General features: G+C 40.8%; 1 protein-coding gene across 2 annotated transcripts in view; it reads right to left on the bottom strand.

The window, feature by feature from the left end:
* The window catches only part of INTU (inturned planar cell polarity protein), a 100,904-nt gene that overhangs the window by 63,194 nt on the left and 11,991 nt on the right, over positions 1 to 25,719 (bottom strand). For both annotated transcript variants that reach the window (XM_077815202.1, XM_077815203.1), the window contains exon 3: positions 8,758 to 8,843. In XM_077815202.1, coding sequence (XP_077671328.1) covers positions 8,758 to 8,843 — 86 coding nt within the window. The remainder of the gene's footprint in view (positions 1 to 8,757; positions 8,844 to 25,719) is intronic.

Here is a 25,719-nt window from a genome sequence, read left to right as displayed (position 1 = left end):
GGGGCCCTCATTCATGACTGGGGTTCCTGGATGCTACAAGTAATACAAAAACAACATGGAGTCTGGGGACAGGACAAAATGATGCCACAAAGTTGGTGGTCGTGCATGATCTTCCCATCCTTCCATATGGGAAAGGGGAAAATCCTATAAGACACTCTTGGCCATTCCCTTTTCCAGCTCCAGTAGAGTTTCTGGTTAAAGAAGACACAGCTGTCATGAAAAAAATCATATTAAGAAAAGGATAAGCTGAATATCAAGAATGCCAAATATCCAAAAAGATGGCTTTTATTATGGGCAGAGATGGCAGTGTCACCTAGTTAAAGTTGCCTGACACCTCCCTGTTATAAAACCCTGTTTTCAGTAGCTTATAACTTGCCAAACTTTAACTGTTCAGGCTGAAATTTTCCATGCCAGGTGTCTGCCTCTGACTGAATATTTTTGGAAAGTTTCAACTAAAATGGTTCAGTGATTTCCAAGAATGCAGTTAGGGAAAAATATGTTGTTTTGCCCACTTTAAAAATTCTTACAACTATTTCATTGAGAAACTCTAGAATTTCTACGCTGTTGGAGCAGGGACTATGCCTTTTGCTTTTCTCATGAAAAGCCATCCAAATTTGGCCAAGTTATGAGACTCTGAAAATCACAGTATGCACAAAGTAGAAGTTTATTAGACGCTGGCAACATTCTCCAAAGAGTCCATCGTACTGAGCATGCACCACTCCAAGGATGCAGGCATTGAGTAGAACTTTCCCTATAATTGCTCCACCCAGTTGCCAGGGGCCGCTGTGATGCTGGGCAGCGGAACTGAGGGAGACAATCTTTTTTGGAAAAAAGAAAAGGAGTACTTGTGGCACCTTAGAGACTAACAAATTTATTTGTCTCTAAGGGGCCACAAGTACTCCTTTTCTTTTTGCAGATACAGACTAACATGGCTGCTACTCTGAAATCTTTTTTTGTGCTCTCAATGCTCCTGCTGCTGGTGTCCAGGCAGCATGCAGGAGGAGGATGAAGACCTCTAACTCAAATGCAGAGGGGTGAGATACAGAAATGGGGATAGGAGCACAAGCCAGACACAGCAGGTTAATGGGAGCAAAGGGGGCAGGGAGAGAAGGATTCATAATCACTCCAGCACCACTCTACTCCAGCACTGAACTCATGATTCCTAAGACTTAAGAAATATGAATTCATCCAGCTCATTCAGTGAGCACCATTCATCCTGTGCACTGAATGAGGCAAGAGTCCTGTGGAAAAATGGTATGTGATCAATTACAGCCTGTATCAAAATGCACAAGGGGACCACATTAAAGTTGCACAGGCAACCTGCATTATGGCCTTTCCTAACTTTTGAGCGCTTGACTTTGCAACCTAAATAATATTTTTTTCACATAGTTTATTTGTATGTAATATCTACATATGGTGATAATCACTTACTTTGAAATCATTCATATATACAGTACTCTAAGCAGCAGGTAGTACCATACATCCAAAATTCTGCATCATCAATTCTATATACCAGTTACAGGGACAAATTCACTGCTCGTGTACAACAGGTGTGTTGTATTCTTTTGTGAGAACATGGCTGTAAGCCTCAGGTCATGGCTAAATTCTGACATTCTGTCTACTTAAGATTTCTCTGTCATTTCAAATATTCTTCACTCTCTCCTGAGTGGAGGAAAGCTGCCACCTTTACCTTAGAAGTGGTTATCTTTCAGTGATACATGACATAAACTCCAGCCAGTGATACATGACATAATCTCCATGACACAATCTCCGGTGAAATGACTGGTGGACCCCTACCTCCACAAGCACAACTTCAAACTGGCCCTCCACTACACAAGCTGGAAGTGGCCTTCTTCCCATGTCTTGAACCACCTTTTGTCATCCACAATTACCCCTTTACCTTCAATCATTAGCTTTCCTCTGATCCTGTCATCTGGGAATGGGGAGCAGACTAGAAGTTTAGCTGCTCCTAACTCTGGGTTGTAAGGACAGAGGTAGTCCAAAAGCAGAGCTGGAACATGTGGGACTACAACATCAGTGCTCAGGGAATCATCCATTTAAAAAACGGACATTTTAATGGTCACCCATTTAAAAAACAACAATACTTTTTCTCACTTCTCCCACTTAAATCAGGGTGAAGGAAGCCCAAAGTCTGTATATATATTCTGTAAAGTTTGCCAAGTGCTTTGGGATCTTTGGCTGAAAGACACTCCAGAAATGTCAGTTACATTCACTTAACTGAATGTTTTCAAAGTATTTGGTTAAAATAGATCCTGGAGAAAGTAAGAGATTTTTTTCTTATTGTTACCCTTATGACTAGGGTATGGTAGAGCCTATGTGTCTTGCAATAATTTCATGGGACATGAAGAAACATAGTCAGCCAAGCTGAACTCAATTAAGTAAATCACTGTATTTACTTAAGCCTGTTCTAATATAGGGTCTGGTTTTCTTTTCTAAACAGTGGTAAAAGAAAAGAAACCTTGGGTCCAGACTCATCAATATTCTTATGAGCAAAGCTAAGCAGAAGTGGGTCAACACTAGCAGTGATCTGTGTCAAATTAAGTAGCAGCTGATTTGGTTACAGCAAGTTAAAATGTAGGTCCTGTATGGAACTAACAATGTAAATATTCAGGATTCTCTCAAATCCTTCTGAGGCTGGGATACTCTGTAGTCTCTAGATCATGTTCAAAGACTGCTATAAAACCTTCAGATATTCAATGATAATCTGGTTTGTTAAAATGAGGATATTTTTGTTTAGTTTTTTATTTACTTCTGCATCTCTCTACCTTTTTTATTATTTGCATTGTGATAGTACCCAAACGCTTCAGAATCAGGGCATGATTGTACTAGGTGTTGTGGAAGCAGACAGGTAGATGTGGTTCTTGCCTTGAAAAAATACAGTCTGATGTAGCAACTGTTTGTGGTGCTGGGTGGGCTTTTGTGGTGCTGGGTGGGTATATTTTACAAATATGCTAAACTGGGCGTTATCTATCCAAAAACTGATATTTGTGTAAGATAAGCACAATCCTAGAAGTATTGCTTGCAGGCAAGATAAACTATATTCACATTCACTGGGGCTAAGAGAAGTTATAGAATTTTTTTCTGAAAAGGCAGATAGCAAAAAGTTATGTATATTTTTTGTATGTATAAGTTATGTATACTCACAAAAGAGCAGTGGCAACTTATTATGGAAATAACTGACTTAGAACATTACAGTTTGTCTTAACGCAGCTGCAAACTTCTTATATCCAATGTCTTTTGCAATGCTTAGTGAATGATAATACTCTAACTACTCAGTTTGGGAACAAGCACTCTTTCTTACTAAAGCTTGCAAGCAACGAAACTTCTGTTTCTGCTGCGGCATGAACAGAATGTTTTCAATTGCAAAAAACCAGAACTATATGTTAAAATTCTCCAACGGTCTATTTAGGTAATCACTCTTCTGGCTTGATTTAAGCTGGTTCGGTTACTAGGGAATAATTGCACTTTAATAAAAGGTTTTGGAAAGCCAACATGAGAAACAGTTATACATTTCAAGCAATCACTGTCTGCTTGACAGATTAACCAACAAATGGGAATGTTAAGGCTGCATTAACATTAACTACTATAAAAAAGTATATATGGGATGTTTGAGCAACAATATATATGCTCTAATTGAACAAGGATACAGTTAATTAAGCAACATTTTCTGCTTTTCACATTCAGTAAACAATAGTAGCTACAGCAACTACCTATTTGGTCAAAGGCAGAATGCAACAGGATTCTTCTACAGTGGAGTTCTGCCAATACTTGACCACAACTTCACTAGTTTAGTCAAGCTCCATGGTGTCAGATATCTTGGAAACCTTCCTAAACTGACACACTAGCACTTAGACTTACTGCAACTGCAGATATACAACCCACAAACACTAGCACCAACTTTGCTGTAAATGGCAGTGTTGTTCATCTGAGTGTAATGACCTAGAAATCAAAAATTCTAGTTGCTGTTCACCTTCTGAATGGTAAACATATCTTCACTATTATTACTTATTTTTATATAGCATTAGAAGAAAACAGTCAGGTTCCCAATACACTAGAAAAGTTTATTTTATAGGAAATGTTTATCTGTAGGAGTTGGATTAAATCTTGAACTATTTGATCAGCATTAAGAATAGTGTACACACACTGGGACATATTCTGTGATGAGAAAAAAGTTTAGCTTTTAATTTCCATCTCTCATCTCACATTATAAATATGTACAATGTCCCTTTTGAGGTAGATTTAACAAAGTAACTTGAAATATTTAATTATCTGGAACATGGTAACATGAAAATTAATAATTTCTAAGATAAAATAATTGTTTTAATAGTATATACATTTGTATCGGCTCAGTGGCTCCTAGAAACATGGTCAATTTCAACAGTCTCAGAAGTAATGCATACTCTTGTTGTTTTGGGGAAAGCTATCTTTGTCAAAACAGCATGCATGGGTTCATCACACATTAGAGAATTACGGTGTGCACATGTAACTGGGGTGCTATTCACTGCTGTAAACCCTAACTAGCTATAGTGTGTCAGACAAGAGTTATAGTTTACAATTTGAACATAAACACTAATGTTAATGTTAAAAAATTAACCTTAAAATGAAAAAAATAAGGCTTGCAATATTGTTGTTAGAAAGATTTACAAAAACAAATAAATACAGATCAATGCATCCTGTGCACAACATTAAAAGGGAAATGCAAACTGCACTGTGACAATAGCACTTCACCACTGCGAGACCACAGCAAAATTTTGTTAGCTGTGGATAAAAGCCTCTGAAGGTATGTCTACCTTGTGAAAAACAAACAAAAACCCCACAGCAGTGAGTGTCAGAGACTGGGTCTACAGACTTGGGCTTGTGCTACAGTGTTAAAAACAGCCATGTAGATGTTCCAGCTCAGGCTGGTGCTCGGGCTCTGAAGCCTAGGGAGGCGGGTAGGCCAACTTTCTAATCGCACAAAACTGAACACCCTTGCCCCATCCCCTTCCCTGAGGCCCCACCTTATTCCGCCCCTTCTCCAAGGCCCCACCTCCCTCGCACTCCTTCCCCCCTCCTTCTGTCACTCACTCTCCCCCACCCTCACTCACTTTCGCCAGGATGGGGCAGGGGGTTGGGGTGCAGGAGGAGGTGATAGCTTTGGCTGGGAGTGCAGGCTCTGGGTGGGCCAGAAATGAGGGGTTCAGGGTGTGGAAGGGTGCTCTGAGCTGGGGCAGGGGGTTGGGGTGCGGGAGGGGGTGAGGGCTCCGGCTGTGGGAGCGGGCTGTGGGGTGAGGCTGGGGATGAGGGGGTTGAGGTGCAGGAAGGGGCTCCGGGCTGCAGTAGGGGTTAGGGTGTGGGAGGGGGTGCGGGCTCCGGCTGGGGGTGTGGGCTCTGAGGTGGGGCCGGATGAGGGGTTTGGGGTGTGGAAGAGGTGCAGGGTGCAGGCTCCGGGAGGGAGTTAGTTTGCGGGAGAGGGCTCCGACATGGGGCAGGGTGTTGGGGTGTAGGATGGGGTGAGGGATGTGGGCTTTGGGGGACACTTACACCTCAGGCGGCTCCCAGAAGCGGCCGCCATGTCCGGCTCCCAGGTGGAGGGGCGGCCAGGGGGATCTGCATGCTGCCCAAACCCATAGGTGCCACCCTCACAGCTCCCATTGGCTGCAGTTCCCAAATAATGGGAGCTGCGGAGCTGGTGCTCGGGTCGGGGGCGTGCAGAGCCCCTGTGGCCACCCCTGTGTCTAGGAGCCAGATATGCCAGCTGCTTCTGGGAGCTGCGTGGAGCCAGGGCAAGTAAGGAGTCTGCCTTAGCCCTGCTGTGCCACCAACCAGACTTTTAGCGTCTCAGTCAGCAGTGCTGAGCGAAGTCACCAGGGTCCCATTTCGACCAGGCGCTCCAGTCAAAAAACGGACGCCTGGCAACCCTAGTGGGCTTCCGAGCCTGAGCTCCAGCCTGAGCCAGAAGTCTACACGGCTATTTTTAATGTTGCAGTGTGAGCCCCACAAGCCCAAGTCTGTAGCACTAGGCTCTGAGACTCACTGCCATGTTTTTTTGTTTGTTTGTTTTGCAGTGTAGACATATCCTTAGCCTCAAACATAAGGCCAGATTCTCTGTGCTTTGTACCACACCACCTACACAGTCAGGCCTAAAACTGGCATAAGAAGCCCAAGGAAGATTACCCAGTACAAAAGGTAATCCCTGCTGACATAGAGCTGATGTAAGGGCTCTTATGCCACCTTCTCTCCCTGTTGCTGGTATAGTAGGGGAAAGGGGGCATGGCTGGGGTGCCCCTAAATCATTCTGATCCTTAGTTGTAATTTCATTCCCTTCGGGGGGAATCTGCAGAAAACATAAATTAAAGTAATCCTCGGAAAACTCTAATTCAATTCAAAGGGGATGGCATTGGGATCATGGAAATGCATATGTGAACTTTAAGCCACCTTTTTACCATTCCTGATTGTGCTGGTCTGTCACACTCCAGAAACTGGCCCCAAGTCCATATGAAGCCACTCACTTAACCACTGATTTAAAAATAGAGATACAGAGCACATGGAATCAAATGTTTGTATAGAGATTTTCCAGCAGCAAAACCGAGTGCCATAAGGGAATAGAAATAAACCATAATAGACCACATATGTAACATTACAGTATGTAAGCAAACTACAGAAATTTAACAGATATATATATAATAAATAACATTGGTACAGGAAAGGAATATCAGCAAAGTCTGAGAGGTTTTCCAGAGCTCTCACTGCCTCAATCTTGTCTAACTATTTACAGATACAGTAATTTTTATTTTCCTCAAACCTTAACTTCACTGAGTAAAGGAAGATGCTTTCAGATTGTTAGTTATGAACTCTTTTTTCTGCTTACCAGAGGAAAACAGACCCAGATTGAGATAGATATAATTGAACTGTTATGTCTATAGATCTCTGTTGTAGGCAGCATAGAGGCTGTATGTCAGAGGTCGAAAAGTCTACTTGCTGTTTTCCCAGTACCAGAATCTATAAACTTGTTATCTTGACTCCAGGATTCTTGTTCAGCTAGAAGAGCAAGTATGGGGGGGGAAGGATGACATCCTCCATCTTAATCAGGGGCAATAACTTTAATATATATTTTAAACAAAAAGTTGTTGGATTTGTCATTTGTGCCTTCTGGGAGTCCAAGATCTCAATTTGATTTCACAGAGATCTCAACAGCGTTACATCTAAATGCTCTTATGGTTAACAGGCAAGTTGTTTTTCCCCAGATGTGACTTTGTGGCCATCATTTAGATTGACAAAAATTATTTTAAGTCATCTATCTAGATAGTTACATGATTCCCATTACCACAATAAAGAGCATCTTGCCAAAACAGCCTATAATTAAAAAATCCTCTTCATCACTCTTCATCATATATATGCCCAATGTGGATTACAAACAAACAAACTCCCCATTATTCACCCACCACTTCTGATCAATAGTTTACTTGTCCATTATCGTTAGCAAGACAGTGATATTTTGCCTCATACCTAACATCTACAGACCAGACACCCAATCTTCCCCATCTCAACTAACCAGTATGATCAAGACACCACAACATTTCATATATTATCCTCTATTTACACAGATCATAGAGTTCAGAGTTGCAGTTTTCACAGCAACTATAACTTACTTCTTTGCATACAGGTTGTCAAGGTTCCTCCCCCACTCTGAACTCTAGGGTACAGATGTGGGGACCTGCATGAAAAACCTCCTAAGCTTATCTTTACCAGCTTAGGTCAAAAACTTCCCCAAGGTACAAAATATTCCCCCCCGTTGTCCTTGGACTGGCCGCTACCACCACCAAACTAATACTGGTTACTGGGGAAGAGCTGTTTGGACGCGTCCTTCCCCCCAAAATACTTCCCAAAACCTTGCACCCCACTTCCTGGACAAGGTTTGGTAAAAAGCCTCACCAATTTGCCTAGGTGACTACAGACCCAGACCCTTGGATCTTAAGAACAATGAACAATCCTCCCAACACTTGCACCCCCCCTTTCCTGGGAAATGTTGGATAAAAAGCCTCACCAATTTGCATAGGTGACCACAGACCCAAACCCTTGGATCTGAGAACAATGAAAAAGCATTCAGTTTTTTTACAAGAAGACTTTTAATAAAAAATAGAAGTAAATAGAAATAAAGAAATCCCCCCTGTAAAATCAGGATGGTAGATATCTTACAGGGTAATTAGATTCAAAAACATAGAGAACCCCTCTAGGCAAAACCTTAAGTTACAAAAAAGATACACAGACAGAAATAGTTATTCTATTCAGCACAATTCTTTTCTCAGCCATTTAAAGAAATCATAATCTAACACATACCTAGCTAGATTACTTACTAAAAGTTCTAAGACTCCATTCCTGGTCTAACCCTGGCAAAGACCAGCATACAGACAGACACAGACCCTTTGTTTCTCTCCCTCCTCCCAGCTTTTGAAAGTATCTTGTCTCCTCATTGGTCATTTTGGTCAGGTGCCAGCGAGGTTACCTTTAGCTTCTTAACCCTTTACAGGTGAGAGGAGCTTTCCCCTGGCCAGGAGGGATTTCAAAGGGGTTTACCCTTCCCTTTATATTTATGACACAGGTAATATTTATTTCTGTGATATTAATGGTTAAAAGTTAATGTGTTCCAATGATGAGTTAAGACCCTGTCATCATCAGGGAGAATAAAATTAATATTGATGGACAGTGGTAAATATATCAAAAACACAGTATACATTTCTTGCAAAAGTACTATACCTGCATAGGGCCTGGAATGCAAGACAAAACCCTTTCTATATTCTCAGTGTTCACATCAACATCATTTACAGCAACAAGGGCATCTCCTGGAAACAAAAACAAACAAATAAATACAGGGTGTATGCAAACACCATACAAAATTCAACAGTATGTTCTCTTCAAATTTAAAATATCATTCAGTACTCTCAGATGATTTTCCTTAAATATAAGTAGGCTCCTCTTAAATACATCATTTACACAAGCCTAAGAAAAGCCAAAGATCAATAGCCTGATCCTCTAAGCCTTTACTACTAAGCTAGGGTTTACTACTGCATATTGATGTCACTTTTTATAGACAACACTCAAAGCTCTTTCTCTTTATCCAGGCTTATATCATTGCATGTCTTTTGATGTCTCATCATGGATGTCCCATAGTTTCTTCAAATCAAACATGTCCAAAACTGAACTTTTTCCTGAACCATTTCTGCTCATCTTCAGCTCCCTCTCCACTAACAAATGCACACTACTCCTCTCTGCTATCCTCTTAGTCATGCAACCCTGCAACCTCAGACTCTTGGACTCCTTCCTCTTCTTAGACCAGACTCTTGCCAAATTGTGAGGCTGCTTTGACAAGGTCTTCAAAATTCACTTCTGTATACCTACTGCCAAAACTGAAGCCAATCGCCTCATTATCTGCAATCTCCTCCTGTCCAGTTTGCTGCCTCTCCACTCTCCAATCTATTCAATATGCTGCAACTAAAGGTATGTTTCTTGCTGCTGCTTCAGTCATATTATGCCCACCTCATTTCAGTCCCCACATTTGCTTTTAGTCTCATTCCACCTCAAGGTTTAACTCATCATTCTTTTTTCAAGGCCCTGCATAATGCTGTCTTGCCTACCTCACTTATTTCTTTCTACACTCCCCATCATGCGCTAATCTACTAACTCCTCCTACCTAACCACATGCTTTATTTCTTCCCACTTGTGACTTGCCTATTCCCACTCCTGGAACAGCCAAATATACCCTCAAGTTCCTAGTAAAGACTCTTTTTTTTATCCTTTAGTATATATGCTACAACATCTTTTCACTCTCTCCCCACATCCTCCTTTCAATAGATTCTTTCTGTAAATGGAAAATAAATTAGAATTACAAGTTCAGCTCCTAAAAAGGTTTTTGTTTTTTAAAAAGGAAGAAGCTGGAAATAACAAAAACCCTCACACTAGACAACTTTTCCAAATTAGTTGGACCAGTGTGTGCTGTCTGCCTGGAGCCAAGACATTATAGATAGTCTGCAGAGGCTCATTTGTCCCTCTGACCACTATTCCATGCTGCTCATCCACATGGGCACTAATGATATCGCCAGGTATGGCCCTGAGCAAATCAGCAGTGACTACAAAGGTTTGGGAGCAAGTGTCAAGGGCACAAATTATGAGTGGAATAGAGAAAGTAAATAAGGAAGTGTTATTTACTCCTTCTCATAATACAAGAACAAGGGGCCCCCAAATGAAATTAAAAGGTAGCAGGTTTAAAACAAATACAAGAAAGTATTTTTTCACGCAGTGCATTGTCAACCTCTGGAACTCTTTGCCAGAGGGTGTTGTGAAGGCCAATACTACAACAGGGTTCAAAAGGGAGCTAGATAGATTCTTGGAAGATAGATCCATCAATGGCTATTAGCCAGGATGCGCAGGAATGATGTCCCTAGCCTCTGTTTGCCAGAAGCTGGGATTGAGTGACAGGGCATGGATCACTTGATGATAACTTGTCTGTTCATTCCCTTTGGAGCACCTGCCATTGGCCACTGTCAGAGGACAGGACACTGGGCTTGATGGACCTTTGGTCTGACCCAATATGGCCATTCTTATGTAAATTGTCCTCTCATCTATTCTCCCATTGAGGATAAGGGCCCAGGCAGGGACATCCAACTCCTGGAGATGAATGCATGGCTGTGCTGATAGTGTCAAGAGGAGGGCTTTGGCTTCCTCGACCATGAGATCCTGTTCCAGGAAGAAGAACTGTTGGGAAGAGATAAGGCCTGCCTGACTAAGAAGGGGAAGAGCATCTTTGGGCACTGACTTGCCAACCTAGTGATGAAGGCTTTAAACTAGGTTCAAAGGGGGACAGGTGACAAAAGACTACAGGTAAGCATCAAATAACAGAGGGCTAGGTGGGGTGAGGGGAAGACATGGAAATTTACAATAGGGACATAGAAGCAACAACAAGAAAATCAGTGGAAGAATCTGCTCAATGTCTATATGGAACTGCAAGGAGTATGGGGAATAAACAGGAACAAATGGAAGTATTAGTACATAAGCTAAATTATGAATTCATGAGATAAGTTGCATGACTGGAATATTGGTACAGAGGATATAGCTTGTTCAGGAGGGACAGGCAGGGTAAATAGGGAGGAGGTGTTGCATTATACATCAAGAATATATACACTTGTTCTGAGTTCCAGAAGAAGATGTGAGTCCCTGGATAAAGATAAAAGGGGTAAAAATGGGGTTAATGTCATGGTAGGTATCTACTATAGACCACTAAATCAGGAAGAAGAGGTGGACGAGGCATTTCTAAAACAAATAACAGAAAAATCCAAAACACAAGACTTGGTAGTAATGGGGAACTTTAACTACCCAGATACATATTAGAAAAGCAATACAGCAAACAACAAAATTTCGAGAAAGTTCTTGGAATGTACTGGGTACAATTTTTTTGTTTCAGAAAGAGAAGGAAGTATCAAGGGGGACAGCTATTTTAGACTTGATTGTGTCTAATAGGGAGAAACTGGTGGCAAATATGAAGGTGGAAGGCAAGTTGGGTGAAAGTGATCATGAAATGATAGACTTTGTCATTTAAAGGAAAGGAGAGAGAGAGCAGCAAAATAAGGATAATGGACTTCGAAAAAGCAGACTTTAACAGACCCAGAGAACTGGTAGGTAAGGTCCCATGGGAAGAAAATCTAAGGGAAAAAATTTCAGGAGAGCTGGCAGTTTCCAAAGAGACAATATTAAAGGCAAAACTGTAAACTATCCTGAAGTGAAGGAAAGATTGGAAGACTAGTAAGAGGCCCATATGGCTCCATCAGGAGTGCTTTTAATTACCTGAAAATCAAAAAGGAATTCTAAAAAAAGTGGAAACATGAACTATTTGTTATGAAGGAGCACCAAAAAATAGCATAAGCATGTAGAAAAAAAATCAGAAAGGCTAACAAAATGAGTTAAACTTAGAATGGGACATAAAATGCAATGAGAAGAGGTTCTTCAAATAAATTAGGAGCAAAAAAAGATGAAGGAAAGCATAGATCCTTTACTAAGCATGGAAGCAGAGCTAATAACTGATGACATCACAAAGGCTGAGATGTTTAATACTTATTTTGCTTCGAACTTCTCTAAAAAGGTTAATGGTGACCAGATACTCAACACAGTTATTATTAACAACAAGCGGCAAGGAATTCAAGCTGAAATGGAGGAGAACAAGTTAAAGGATATTTACACAAGTTAAATGTATTCAAATCAGCAAGGTCTGATGAAATTCATCCTAGAATACTTAGGGAACTAGTTGAAGCAATCTCAGAACTATTAACAGTTATCGTCAAGAACTCATGGAGGATGGGTTACATCCCAGAGGACTGGAGAAGGGCCTATCTTTAAAAAGGGGAACAAAGAGGACCCAGGGAATTATAGACCAGTCAGCCTAACTTTGATACTTGGAAAGATACTGGAACAAATTAACAACCAATTAATTTTTAAGCACCTAGAGCAGTGGCTCCCAAACTGTAGGTCACAACCCCAAGGGCAGTCTCTCCATTAGCAGATGGGGTTGCAGAAATCCCATGTGTGCGAAGGATGCTATTTTACAAAATGACATCCTCCAGACAGCATGACTTCACATTCACTGCATGTGTGCAAGGTTATGCTGTGTGGAGGATGCCATTTTGTAAAGCAAAATAGCATCCTCCATGCAGCATGACCCTGCACATATGGTGCATGTGAGATCACGCTGCATAGACGATCCATTTTTCAAAGGTTGTCTGGGGTCACAGGAAGCAATATATCTAAAACTGGGGTCATGTATGGGAAATATTTGGGAACTGCTAACCTAGAGGATAATAGGGTTATAAGGAATAGCTGGCATGGATATGTCAAGACTAAATCATGGCAAATCAAATTAAATTTCCTTCTTTGACAGGGTCACTGGCTTAGTGGATGCGGGGAAGAAGTAGACATGATATAGCTTGATTTTACTAAGACTTTTGACACACGACAGTCTCATAAGCAAACTAGAGAAATGCAGTCTAAATGAAGTTACTATAAGTGGGTGCACAACTGGCTGAAAGACCATACTGAAAGAGTAGTTATCAATAGTTCACTGTCAAACTGAGAGGGTGTATCCACTAGTGGGGTCCCAGAATGGCCAGTCATGGGTCTGGTACTATTCCATATTTTTATGAATTACTTGGATATTGGAATAAAGATTATGCTTATTAAAATTTGCAGATGACACCAATCTTGGAGGGGTTGCAAGGACTTTGAAGGACATGATTAGAATTCAAAATAACCTTGAATTGGAGAACTGGTCTGAATTCAACAAGATGAAACTCAATAAAGAAAAGTGCAAAGTATTTCACATAGAAGGAAAAATCAAATGCACAACTACAAAATGGAAATAACTGGCTAGGTGGGAGTACTGCTGAAAAGGATCTGGGGGTTATGGTAGATCACAAATTGAATCTGAGTCAACCGTGTGATGCAATTGCAAAAATGGCTAATATTCTGGCGTGTTGTATGTAAGATACAGCAGGTAATTGTCTTGCTCTACCTGACATTGATGAGGCCTCAGCGGGAGTACTTTGTTCAACTCTGGGTGCCACAGTTTAGGAAATATGTGGACAAATTGGAGTGTTTTAGAAAATTGTAAAGATTTAGAAAATCTGATCTACGAGGAAAGATTAAAAAAACTGGGCATGCTTAGTCTTGAGCAAAGAAGACCTGATGGCAGTCTTCAAGAATGTTAAGGGCTGTAATAAAGAGGATGGTGATCAATTGTTCTCTATGTCCACCGAAAGTAGGACAAGAAATAATAGGACTCAATCTGAAGCAAGGTATATTTAAGTTAGAACATTTTTCGTAATATCTAACTATAAAGGTGGTTAAACTCTGGAACAGGTTTCCAAGGGAAGCCATGGAATCCCCATCACTGTAGGTTTTTAAGAACAGGTTGAATAAACACCTATCATAGATGTTCTAGGTTTACTTGGTTCTGCCACAGCGCAAGGAGCTGCACTTTTTTGCTTCTTGAGGTCCCTTTCTGCCTTACATTTCTATGATCCTATATCTTAGTATTTATGTTACCACCATGTTACCTTGGTATCAGTGTGCCCCCTAAGTATTCAAAAACAGAAAATAATAGATTCATATATTTTAAGACCAGACAAAAAAAGTATAATGAACTACAGCTAGATTTATAAAATAACTTGGGCATCTGAGTCCAATATTTAGGTGCCATTGAGATCCTCAAAATCACTACGGAGTTGCTGCCTAAGTCTGTGGGTGCTTAAGTTTCTATCAGTAACCCTGTACACTGCCATCTCAGTGTTGGCTGCCTGCCTCATACTTAAGCCCCAGGAGGATTCTCAATCCAGACATTCCCTCTCCTATCTTGCCTGCGGGGTGTGATCCAGAATGTGTGCTCAGAGCATGCTCAAACCCACACAAAATGGCCAGAGGAAGGGGTGATTATTCCCCATAACACCTTATCATTTTAGGGCACTGGTTAGAATGCTCACCAGGATGTGGAATACCTGGGTTCAATTCTCCCCTCCGCCTCATATGGAGAGGGGATTTGAACTCATGTCTCCTACCTTTCAGGTGAGTGCCCTAACCACTGGGCTATTCAGAAGCACATCTTTCATAAGCTCTCCTGTTGAAGTCATTCCATTGTAGAATGTGTATAAATGTATACAAATAATTAAATTAGACCACTCATTCGGGGCTAGAAATTAGATGGGTGGGTGGTACTGCCACCCACTTCCTCTTCTGTTTCTTGCCTAGGCACCTAACTCCAGAAGAGGGTTCACAACTGAGAATACCAAGCAGAGATAAGTGCCTAACTTCCTTTGAGGAGCAAGCTGTAGGCCACACCTCCCTTCCGGGCATTTCCTAATGGCTAGTTTAGGGCTTGTTTATACAAACACTTAGTTCATGGCAAGCTAGAATGTAAATTTACTGCCCTGCACAGTAGCTGTCTGTGTGGACCATGCTGCTGCACACTAAAAATTCCTTAGTGTGGTTTAATCTACCTCTATTTCAAAATGGGCTAGATCAAAGACCTGTTAGCTTACAACAGCAGAATTCATATGGTGTGGGATTTAAACTCATAGTTCCTACCTATCAGGAGAGTGCCCTAACCACTGGGCTATGAGGTATTCAGACACAGGGCTTTCTCAAACTCTCCTGTTGAAGTCATTCCATTGTGGAATGTGTATAAATGTATGGGACAGGGTAACATGGAGTGGATTTACACCCTGGTTTGCCTCAAACAAAGTGTTTGTATATACAAGTCCTTAGACAGCTCCCCACTCAGCTTGCTGGCTTTTGTGGATCCCATCCTTAGATGCCCTTCTCTCCACATACATTGTATAGGGAGTGTAAGCATGTATCTTGGGGCTGTAGATTGCACTGGGTGGCATGACCTCTAAAAGTTAGGCATTGCAACACCTAATTCTCTTTGCAGATTTAGTTCCTTGTCTGACCACTTCTATAATAGAGGCTACTGAACTGGATCAAGTAATGTCAGCATTGAACCCTGTAACTTGTGGCTGAACTAGATCTCTTTGGGGAAGATGTGCTTGATTTAAAATTATCTTCTCTATTTAAAGCCGTCAAGTGATGGGGAATCCTCTACAAGCTGTTCCACTGGCTAATTATCCTCCCTTAAAAAAATCTGTGCTTTATTTCCAGTTTCAGTTTTTCAGGCTATGGTTCTGATAACACTTTCTTTCAACAGACAGGAAAAATAGCTCAATTAGTTGATAATTTACATGGTTGTCTATGCTTTCTGTCTATAGAAAATGAAGGCAAACTAAGATGAAAAAATTAGTTTCTCATTTAATTTTCAAAGTGATTAGTTGCATGGCCATTCTTATTTCTTGTGGGAGTGAGTTGAAAATCCTAAATTCTGCACTTAATAATCACATTGAAAAGCAAGAGAAATTTCCTTGTGCCTTATATAGCACCTCTATGATGTATAAAGATTATCTCAAAAAAGTTCACACCTATCACCTGCAAAATGAACTAATGCCCAGCCAAAGTCAATGGAGAGAGCATGTCTATTATTGATCAGAATTGTTAATGTCTTTGAGACACTAAGTTGTCTAGCAAGAGATAATTATATCTTCTTTACAGAGAAGAACTGGTTTACAAATCTTCCAGTTTTAAACTAAGCATTTTCTTCTGAGCACATTTGAGGCAGATAAGCTCATGCTTAACAGGTCAAATCTTCTCATTAGCATTCTCAATTTTTGTTCTGTCTTTAATCTTCCCTTTTATTTATTTATTGAGAAGAATAGAGTAAATCAACGTCAATAACAGTGACAACTTCTACTTTTGAGGCTCTTTATCAGTAAACAAACTCTGTGATTCTCTAGAGTAGCTGCATTCTTCATTTTTTGGGAGGACCTTGGAGGACCTGGGCAAATTTTCATCTCAGGAGCTTCCTCAGTTTTCGGTCCTGGGGCCGGTTTTGTTCAATATCTTCATTAATGATATGGAAGATGGCATGGATTGCACCCTCAGCAAGTTTGCAGATGACACTAAACTGGGAGGAGTAGATATGCTGGAGGGTAGAGATAAGATACAGAGGTACCTAGACAAATTAGAGGATTGGGCCAAAAGATATCTGATGAGGTTCAACAAGGACAAGTGCAGAGTCCTGCACTTAGGACGGAAGAATTCCATGCACTGCTACTGTCATAAATATAAAGGGAAGGGTAAACACCTTTAAAACCCCTCCTGGCCAGAGGAAAAATCCTCTCACCTGTAAAGGGTTAAGAAGCTAAAGGTAACCTCGCTGGCACTTGACCAAAATGACCAATGAGGAGACAAGATACTTTCAAAAGCTGGGAGGAGGGAGAGAAACGAAGGGTCTGTGTCTGTCGGTATGCTGCTTTTGCCAGAGATAGACCAGGAATGGAGTCTTAGAACTTTAGTAAGTAATATAGCTAGGTATGTGTTAGATTATGATTTCTTTAAATGGCTGAGAAAAGAACTGTGCTGAATAGAATGACTATTCCTGTCTGTGTGTCCTTTTTGTAACTTAAGGTTTTGCCTAGAGGGATTCTCTATGTTTTGAATCTAATTACCCTGTAAGGTATCTACCCTCCTGATTTTACAGAGGTGATTTCTTTACTTCTATTAAAAGTCTTCTTGTAAGAAAACTGAATGCTTTTTCATTGTTCTCAGATCCAAGGGTTTGGGGCTGTGGCCACCTATGCAAATTGGTGAGGATTTTTACCAAACCTTCCCCAGGAAGTGGGGTGCAAGGGTTGGGAGGATTTTGGGGGGAAAGACGTGTCCAAACTATGTTTCCCAGTAAACCCAGTTAGAGTTTGGTGGTGGCAGTGGAGATCCAGGGACAAAGGATAAAATTACTTTGTACCTTGGGGAAGTTTTAACCTAAGCTGGTGAAAGTAAGCTTAGGAGGTTTTCATGCAGGTCCCCACATCTGTACCCTAGAGTTCAGAGTGGGGGAGGAACCTTGACAGCTACAGACTAGGGACAGAGTGGCTAGGTAGAATTTCTGTGGAAAAGGACATAGGGGTTACAGTGGACGAGAATATGAGTCAATAGTGTGCCCTTGTTGCCAAAAAGGCTAACAGTATTTTGGGCTGTATAAGTAGGAGCATTGCCAGCAGATCGAGGGACATGATTGTTCCTCTCTATTCGGCATTGGTGTGGCTTCATCTGGAGTACTGTGACCAGTTTTGGGCCCTACACTACAAGAAGGATGTGGAAAAATTGGAAAGAGTCCAGCAGAGGGCAACAAAAATGATTAGGGGGCTGGAGCACATAACTTATGAGGAGAGGCTGAGGGAACTGGGATTGTTTAGTCGGCAGAAGAGAAGAATGAGGGGGGATTTGATAGCTGCTTTCAACTACCTGAAAAGGGGTTCCAAAGAGGATGGATCTAGACTGTTCTGAGTGGTACCATATGACAGAACAAGGAGTAATGGTCTCAAGTTGCAATGGGGGAGGTTTAGGTTGGATATTAGGAAAAGCTTTTTCACTAGGAAGGTGGTGAAGCACTGGAATGGGTTACTTAGGGAGGTGGTGGAATCTCCTTCTTTAGAGGTTTTTAAGATCAGGCTTGACAAAGCCCTGGCTGGGATGATTTAGTTGGGGATTGGTCCTGCTTTGAGCAGGGGGTTGGACAAGATGACCTCCTGAGGTCCCTTCCAACCCTGAGATTCTATGATTCTAATAGGGTTCAGGCTTCAGAACCCTCCTATTAAGTGCACATGCAAACTGTCTAGGGAGATTGTGAGAGCTAGGCAACACCTCAAGATACTAACGATATTCAACTTTACTTCTCATTTCCACATAACCTAGATTCTGCTCTCTCTCTTTGTTCTCTCATTAGCTAACAGAGATAGCAGTTCTCCCATAATGCTGGGTTCATATGAGTCCAAAGAAGGCTGAAATAATTTTGGTAGGAAGTAGAATAAATTTGGAGAGGATTGTAAATGTTCCCACAGTGGTGGGGTATATTTCTACCCTTCAGTTCAGTGGTTTAAAGATCTTGGAATCTGATTGAAACCCTTCCCCTTTGACAGTGGCACGCTTATCATTTTTGGCTAGATGTTTATTTAAAGTAATTGAAAAGGAAACAGAAAGGGACTGAAGATTATATAAAAGATTGTCTTTATTCCATAGAACAGGGACCTCAAACTTTCTTAGTAACAGTTGATAGATTTTGAAGCACATTTTGAAGTATTCTAATTAATACCCCCCAAAAAGGAAGTGTGTTACAAACAACAGCACTGATAAAATCCCTTTTTATTATAATAGCTAAATGTCATGGGTTTCCTTAGGATAACATCCCATAGAAAACCCTTCCTTTCAAATAATGGTTTCTACCATTCTCTCTCCAGTCTGTATTTCTTTTGATTTACACCACAGAAAAGTCTTTGGCCTGTTCAGTCTTTGACATGAGCATCACTTCTTCCCAATGAACAAAAAATCTCTCCCCCACATTCAGGCTGCAACATATGGTCCCTTAGTTTTGTCCCCTTCTAACTCCAAAGGTTCATCTCACCTACCCATTTAATGCGATGCACATATGGACTTTTCTTTTATGGGATTTAGTGATTATACCAGCTGTGCACTATTGGACTCTGGTATGCAGAATTGGACTTTAGCCAATTACAGCTTAATTTTCCAGAGGTGTTGAGCACTTGCAGCTGCCCCTGAAGTCAATGGAACCTGTGGGTATTCAGCAGCTCCCTAAAACCCACCCAACAGTTTCTAGGGGTAGAAGTAATTACATTTATTTTATTTCACATTTTTAATGTTTTAAAGTTACATAAGATGTCCTCATCAGCCCCTCAGGTATTGTAGATATTACCCCTCTTTTAAAGATGGGGACATTGAGGCAGAGTTAAATGGCTTGCCCAAAGCGACCAAGGGGAATCCATACCAGCCAACAGAAATCTTGGGTTCCTGAATCTGGATGCAGTGTCCACACTATGATAGTACAGACAGACATCACCAACATTGTATGTTAAGAGGTTATGTTATCAAGAAATGTTTTTTTGTGTGAACATAGTTGGCAGAATAGAATTAGTGAAGTGCCATGCTATGCAATAATTTAGTACTAGATGTTTAAGACTATCATTTAGCAGGGGTTCTCAAACTGGGGGTTATGACCTCTGAGGGGGTTGTGAGGTTATTGCATGGGGGGCGGGGGACACAAGCTGTCAGCCTCCACCCCCCAAACCTCACTTTGCCTCCATCATTTATAATGGTGTTAAATATATAAATACATGTTTTTAATTTATAGGGGCGGGGGATCGCACTCGGAGGCTTGCTGTGTGAAAGGGGTCACCAGTACAAAAGTTTGAGAACCCCTGAATTACAGGCACTAGAGGAAATATAGAAACTTGTTCCAGATTACTGGCATTGCTTAATAAAACAAATTTGTTTACTAGGGAATTCAAAATTTTTAGACCACTGTCTCCACAACAGTAATCGTTTAATCCTCTGCCAAGTGAGAAAGTTCAAACCAGCTGCACACATTTTAGTGGGAAAGTAAACACCTTAATATTTTGAAGTGAAAGGAAGACTTTCATACTTCCCATGAGATGTTTAAATTTCCTGAAGCGGAAAATTTTCAACTGCCTTTTAAAAGCAATATTTACGCTTCATGTACTCAAAGTGTTTTATCATTTGATGCCTAACAGTTCATGTATTTAAAACTTCCATTCTTGCAGTAAATATTTATTCTATTCAATTTGTAAAAATGTAAGCATACACTATAAATAAGTGAGCTTTTCAGAGACTCCAAGCAGTCCTACAGGTGGTTCCCATTTTTCAAAAATGCCTTATCTTTATAGATCACTCATGGTATAGTTGAGAAAAGCTACATTTATCAGAGTGATCCTCCGAGGATATACGGAAAGCATAAGAGCAACCAAATGGATAGAGAACCTTAATCCAGTAAATGAAAATAATCATCATTGGGGGAGAAGAGGTTACTAAATCTGGTATGAACATGGACTTATTTAGTAAATATGATTACCATTTCTTAAAAGACAATGTCACTTTGAAATCTAGTCCATTTAAAAAATATGAATTAAGAATAGTGGATGGATATAAGACCTGCAAAAGTTCCCCTACCAATTTTTTTGTGGTTTTACAACCACATTTGCCTATTTAAGGTAATATCCCCTCCCCTTTGTTGCATAGGAAACACTCAAAAACAACAACAGAAATTGACTAACTAGTATAGGGTCTGAAATATAAGGTGGGCTGTATGTACTTCTCTAGCACCCCTAGGACCCGGAGTGTAGAAAATTGTGTCTGCTGCTGGTGCATATGTATTCTTGCTGCTCTAGATGCACAGAGATGGTGGAGTGCTGTGCTGAGGAAGGAGGGCACAAGAGACATAACAGGCAGGCAGGAGAAAAGGTGAGAGGGAATAACAGAAAGCAGCCGGAGCTGCAGGGAGAGAGAGGAGGAGGAGCCTCTTATGTACCTCTCTGACACCCCCAGGAGCCTGACTGATTAACAGCAGCTTCTCAGGGAGCTTCCTGCTGCTTCCCTGAACCCACTTGAGGAGAACAGGCAGCCAACTGAAGTCATAGGAGCCAGTTAGGCCCTTAAGATGCCAATATCTTCCTCACTTAGGCCCTGCTACCAGCCTGCTTATTTGTCCATTTCAACTGAGTGTTGAGAGCCACTATAGCTGGCACAGAACAGCAATCATGAGTGAAAGAAGAAAAAGCCCCTCTGGGGCAGCATTCAGAAAAAGAAAGCAAGCAAAGGAAGCTTTTATATCTAAGCAGGAAGCAGCTCTCCTGAGATACATAGACACAAATGTTCACAGTAAACCTTCTGGGCCCAGTGAGGATGTGAGTGGTGAGGAGATGCCTGATCTTCCAATTAGTCAGAGTGCAGGTAACCTGGCAGCTACTGCAGCATCCAAGTCTCCATCTCAAATGGATGTAACCATGCACTTTCCTGAAGAAAAGTTTAGATCAGAGAAGAGTGTGGTGGAGGTGCAAGAAACAGCTGCTGCTGAGTTTGGTTCCTTAAGTCTAGATGATCCAAGACTGTGGACCCACTTGAGCAGTAGCTTGAGGGACTTCCTTGTACTGCATGGGCCACAGCAAGTGAAAAACTTCCCCAAAGACAAAATAGAAGTTTCCATCCAACACATTACTGGCGTGAAATCCCCAATGGTGACAAAGTGGAGAGGCCATGGCTTATGTACTCAAAAACCCAGAATGCCGCATACTGTTTTTGTTGCAAACTCTTCCAGTCTAATGTTCCAACCACATTGGGTTCTACACGAACAAAGGACTGAAAAAATCTGGCTAGAAATCTGGCATGCCAAGAGAAGGCAGCAAATAAACAGAGAGCATTCCATAGGTGAAAAGAGCTTGAGATGAGACTAAGGTTAAAGGCCACCATAGATGATCAGCATCAAGAGAAGATTGCATCAGAGTCTCTTTACTGGCAAAATGTTCTGAAAAGCCTCATGGCCATTGTGAGACTGCTTGCTACTCAAAACCTAGCACTGTGGAGCACTTCAGATCAGCTGTATGTGCCAAGCAATGGAAACTTCCTTAAAATTGTGGAGCTTATGGCTAAGTTTGATGCTGTACTCCAGGAGATCTAAGAAGAGTCACCACCCAAGAAATGGAGGACTTGTGGCACCTTAAAGACAAGTCATTACATCTGATGAAGTGAGCTGTAGCTCAAGAAAGCTTATGCTCAAATAAATTTGTTAGTCTCTAAAGTGCCACAAGTCCTCCTTTTCTTTTTGCGGATACAGACTAACACTGCTGCTACTCTGACACCCAAGAAATGTACACACACCACTACCTTGGAAAAATAATTCAGAATAAGATCATACAGTTACTGTCAACAAAAGTCAAACAGAAGATTGTGGCAGATCTCAAGTCAGCAAGATATTACTCAATTATTCTGGACTGCACACCTGACATCAGCCATATGGAACAAATGACTTTAATGGTGTGTTTTGTAACAACAACAGAACCTAGTGAAAATGTCCCTGCAATGGTGATGGTCAGAGAGCATTTTCTAGAATTTATTGACACTGATGATACTACAGGAGCTAGTATGACAAATGTGCTTCTTAAAAAGCTGGAAGATTCAGGAATTGCGACAGCTGACATGAGTGGTCAGGGCTACGATAATGGTGCTAACATGAGAGGAAAGAACAGAGGAGTGCAGACACGGATCCGAGAGTTAAACCCTCGAGCTTTTTTTGTCCCATGCAGTTCTCACGCATTGAACTTGGTGGTCAGTAATGTAGCGTCAGCTTCTAGTGAGGCTACTGAATTTTTTAATGTAATTCAAAGCATCTATGTATTTTTCTCTGCATCAACTCATTGATGGCAAATTTTGAAGCAACATCTGGGAACATCCTCACTGACACTGAAACCCCTGAGTGCCACACAACGGCTAAGTCGAGTGGTGACGATAAAACCTATCAAACACCAAATTAGGAAGATAGATGATGTCGTAGTTGCCATTGTGGGGCATAATGCTATGGCAGGAACTGTTCAAGGGAGAACAGTGGCAGAGGGAAATGGAATCACCAGAAACACACATAACTTCAAATTTCTGCGTGGCTTAGTGTTGTGGCATGACATACTGTTTGAAATAAATGTTGTAAGCAAGAGACTCCAAGGTATTCACCTTGATATATCTGGAGCAATGGAACAACTGGACAAAGCAAAGTCATACCTACAGTCTTACCGGTCAGATGGGGGATTTCAAAATGTTCTGAAGAGTGCACATATGTTGGCAGAGGAACTTCACACTGAAGCTATTTTCCCACCCATTCAAGAATACAAGAGTCACCAAAGAAGAGGATGACATTTTGATTACGAGGCACAGGATAATCCCTTAAGAGACCCCAAAAACAATTCAAAGTTGAATGATTTAACCAGGTGCTAGATTGTGCAATATAATCAGTTGAAGAACGTTTCATGCAGCTCAAGGAACACAGCTGTATATTTGGGATGTTGTATGATATTCCAAAACTCCTCACTATACCTGAAGAAGACCTACACCAGCAATGCAGGGCACTAGAGGCAGTGTTGACACATGATGACATGCGCGATATTGATGCGAATGATTTAGGTGATGAACTGAAAGCCCTTTCAAGATACATTTCAGCAGGATCAACTCCAAAGGCTGTTCTGGAATATATGTGCACAAAGAAGATGACCACCCTCTTTCCAAATGCTTTTGTTACTCTGCGCATACTTCTAACACTTCCTGTAACAGCTGCTAGTGGAGAATGCGGCTTCTCCAAGCTGAAGTTAATAAAAACACATCTACACTCCACAATGACACAGAGGCTGGTCGACCTTGCAACCATCTCAGTAGAGCATGAGCTAGCCCAGACTGTGGACCTTCAGCAGCAAGCAGTTCAAATCTTTGCAACCAAGAACGCACAGAAAGCACCACTTTCATTATTCAAACAGATAAAAGTGCCAGTGTTTACTATGCAGACAAGAAAAGTTACATTTGCTCTTTAGGCATTTGAAAGTTAAGTGTTACTTAAAATTCTTGAACAAGGCATTTTCAGTTGTTAGTTCTCCTTTTTGGGGTAGGTAGTAGAGGAGTATTATGAGAGGAGTAGAACAGGAAGAAGGCAGAATTGAGACCTTTCAAAGTTTTGGCCCAAGCAAGGGAGCATGGGGGTGTCATTTGAGCTCCCCGCCTCAGGTGCCAAAATGTTGTGGGCCAGCCCTGAAGAGGAGACTGAAATATAAGCTGCATCTCAAACTCCATAATGAAAATTGAGACATGGCAATGCTTATGCAAATACCCTATCGCTAGCTCTGGCTTCTAAACTTTTTCTTGTTTACATAACCCTTTCACTGAGTACAATCTCGCTCTCTCTCGGGAAGAAAAAAATATCAGATCCCTTAAAGTACTTTGGAGCTCTCAAAGGAATTCTTTCATTGACAGGAATCCTAGCTGTGTGTTAGTTCCATTATGACAGACACAGATAGCTGCCTTGCAGGTACGTGCCTCTGAGTCACCTGTCTTTATGCAATGGTTACTGTTTCACAACTAGTGAAAGTTAGGCAGATTCCATGTTTGGTATTATCCTCAGGTATGGCCCTGTCTCTTTCAATAACTGTCCATACCCATGGATTGGTGAAGTTTTAGGATTGTATATTTATTTTTAAAATATTACACATAAAACTTGACATGAGGATCTCCACCAATGATGTTTTATGTTTTTGTTAGGGCTGTCAAATGATTAAAAAAATTAATCATGCGATTAAATAATCACAATTAATTGCACTGCAATTGTTAAATAAAACATTTCAATATTTTTGATGTTTTCTATATTTTCAAATATATTGATTTCAATTGGAACAGAATAAAGTGTACAGCCCTCTTATATTGTTATAACAAATTTTTGCACTGTAAAAAATAGTATTTTTCAATTTACCTCATACAAATTTTGTAGTGTAGTTTAATCTCTTTATCGTGAAAGTACAACTTCAAAATGTAGAATTTTATTTTTTTACACAACTGCACTCAAAATAAAACACTGTTAAGCTTTAGAGCCTACAGCTCCACTCTGTCTTACTACTTATTCAGCTAATTGCTAAGACAAACATGTTTGTTTACATTTATGAGAGATAATGCTGCCCACTTCTTATTTACAATGTCACCTGAAAGTGAGAACAGGCGTTCCCATGACACTGTTGTAGCCGGCATTGCAAGGTATTGACGTGCCAGATATGCTAAATATTTGTATGCCCCTTTGACCACCATTCCACTGTACACTTTGACATAAATATTTAAAAATCCAGAAAAACATCCACAAATATTTATAATAAATTTAAATTGGTAGTCTATTATTAACAGTGCAATTAAAATGGCAATTTTTTTTAATCGAGTTAATTTGTTGAGTTAACCATCAACTGCGATTAATTGACAGCCCTAGCTTTTATTGTTCAAATGCAGGAGGAAATTAATTGTTTCATAAGCATGATGGACCATATTTTCTCTACAATAGAAATTCTCTGTGCAAGGAAACCAACACCACCCTTCATTGGTTCTTGGGAGTGAGAGGCGGAAATAAGATGAAGTTTCCCTTCCTTAGAGGGCAAAACCTTAAAGATCAGTTTGCCATTAAAAGAGGACATAGGACTGTCTTCCAGCATAGCTTCTAGTGTTCATTCAGGCTTGGACAGGGACTGAGCATCT

The sequence above is a fragment of the Eretmochelys imbricata genome, chromosome 4, assembly GCF_965152235.1.
Source record: "Eretmochelys imbricata isolate rEreImb1 chromosome 4, rEreImb1.hap1, whole genome shotgun sequence".
In the NCBI taxonomy this organism is placed as follows: domain Eukaryota; kingdom Metazoa; phylum Chordata; order Testudines; family Cheloniidae; genus Eretmochelys; species Eretmochelys imbricata.
The sequence above is the reverse complement of the archived record's forward strand: the minus strand, read 5'-3'. Positions and strand labels throughout refer to the sequence as shown.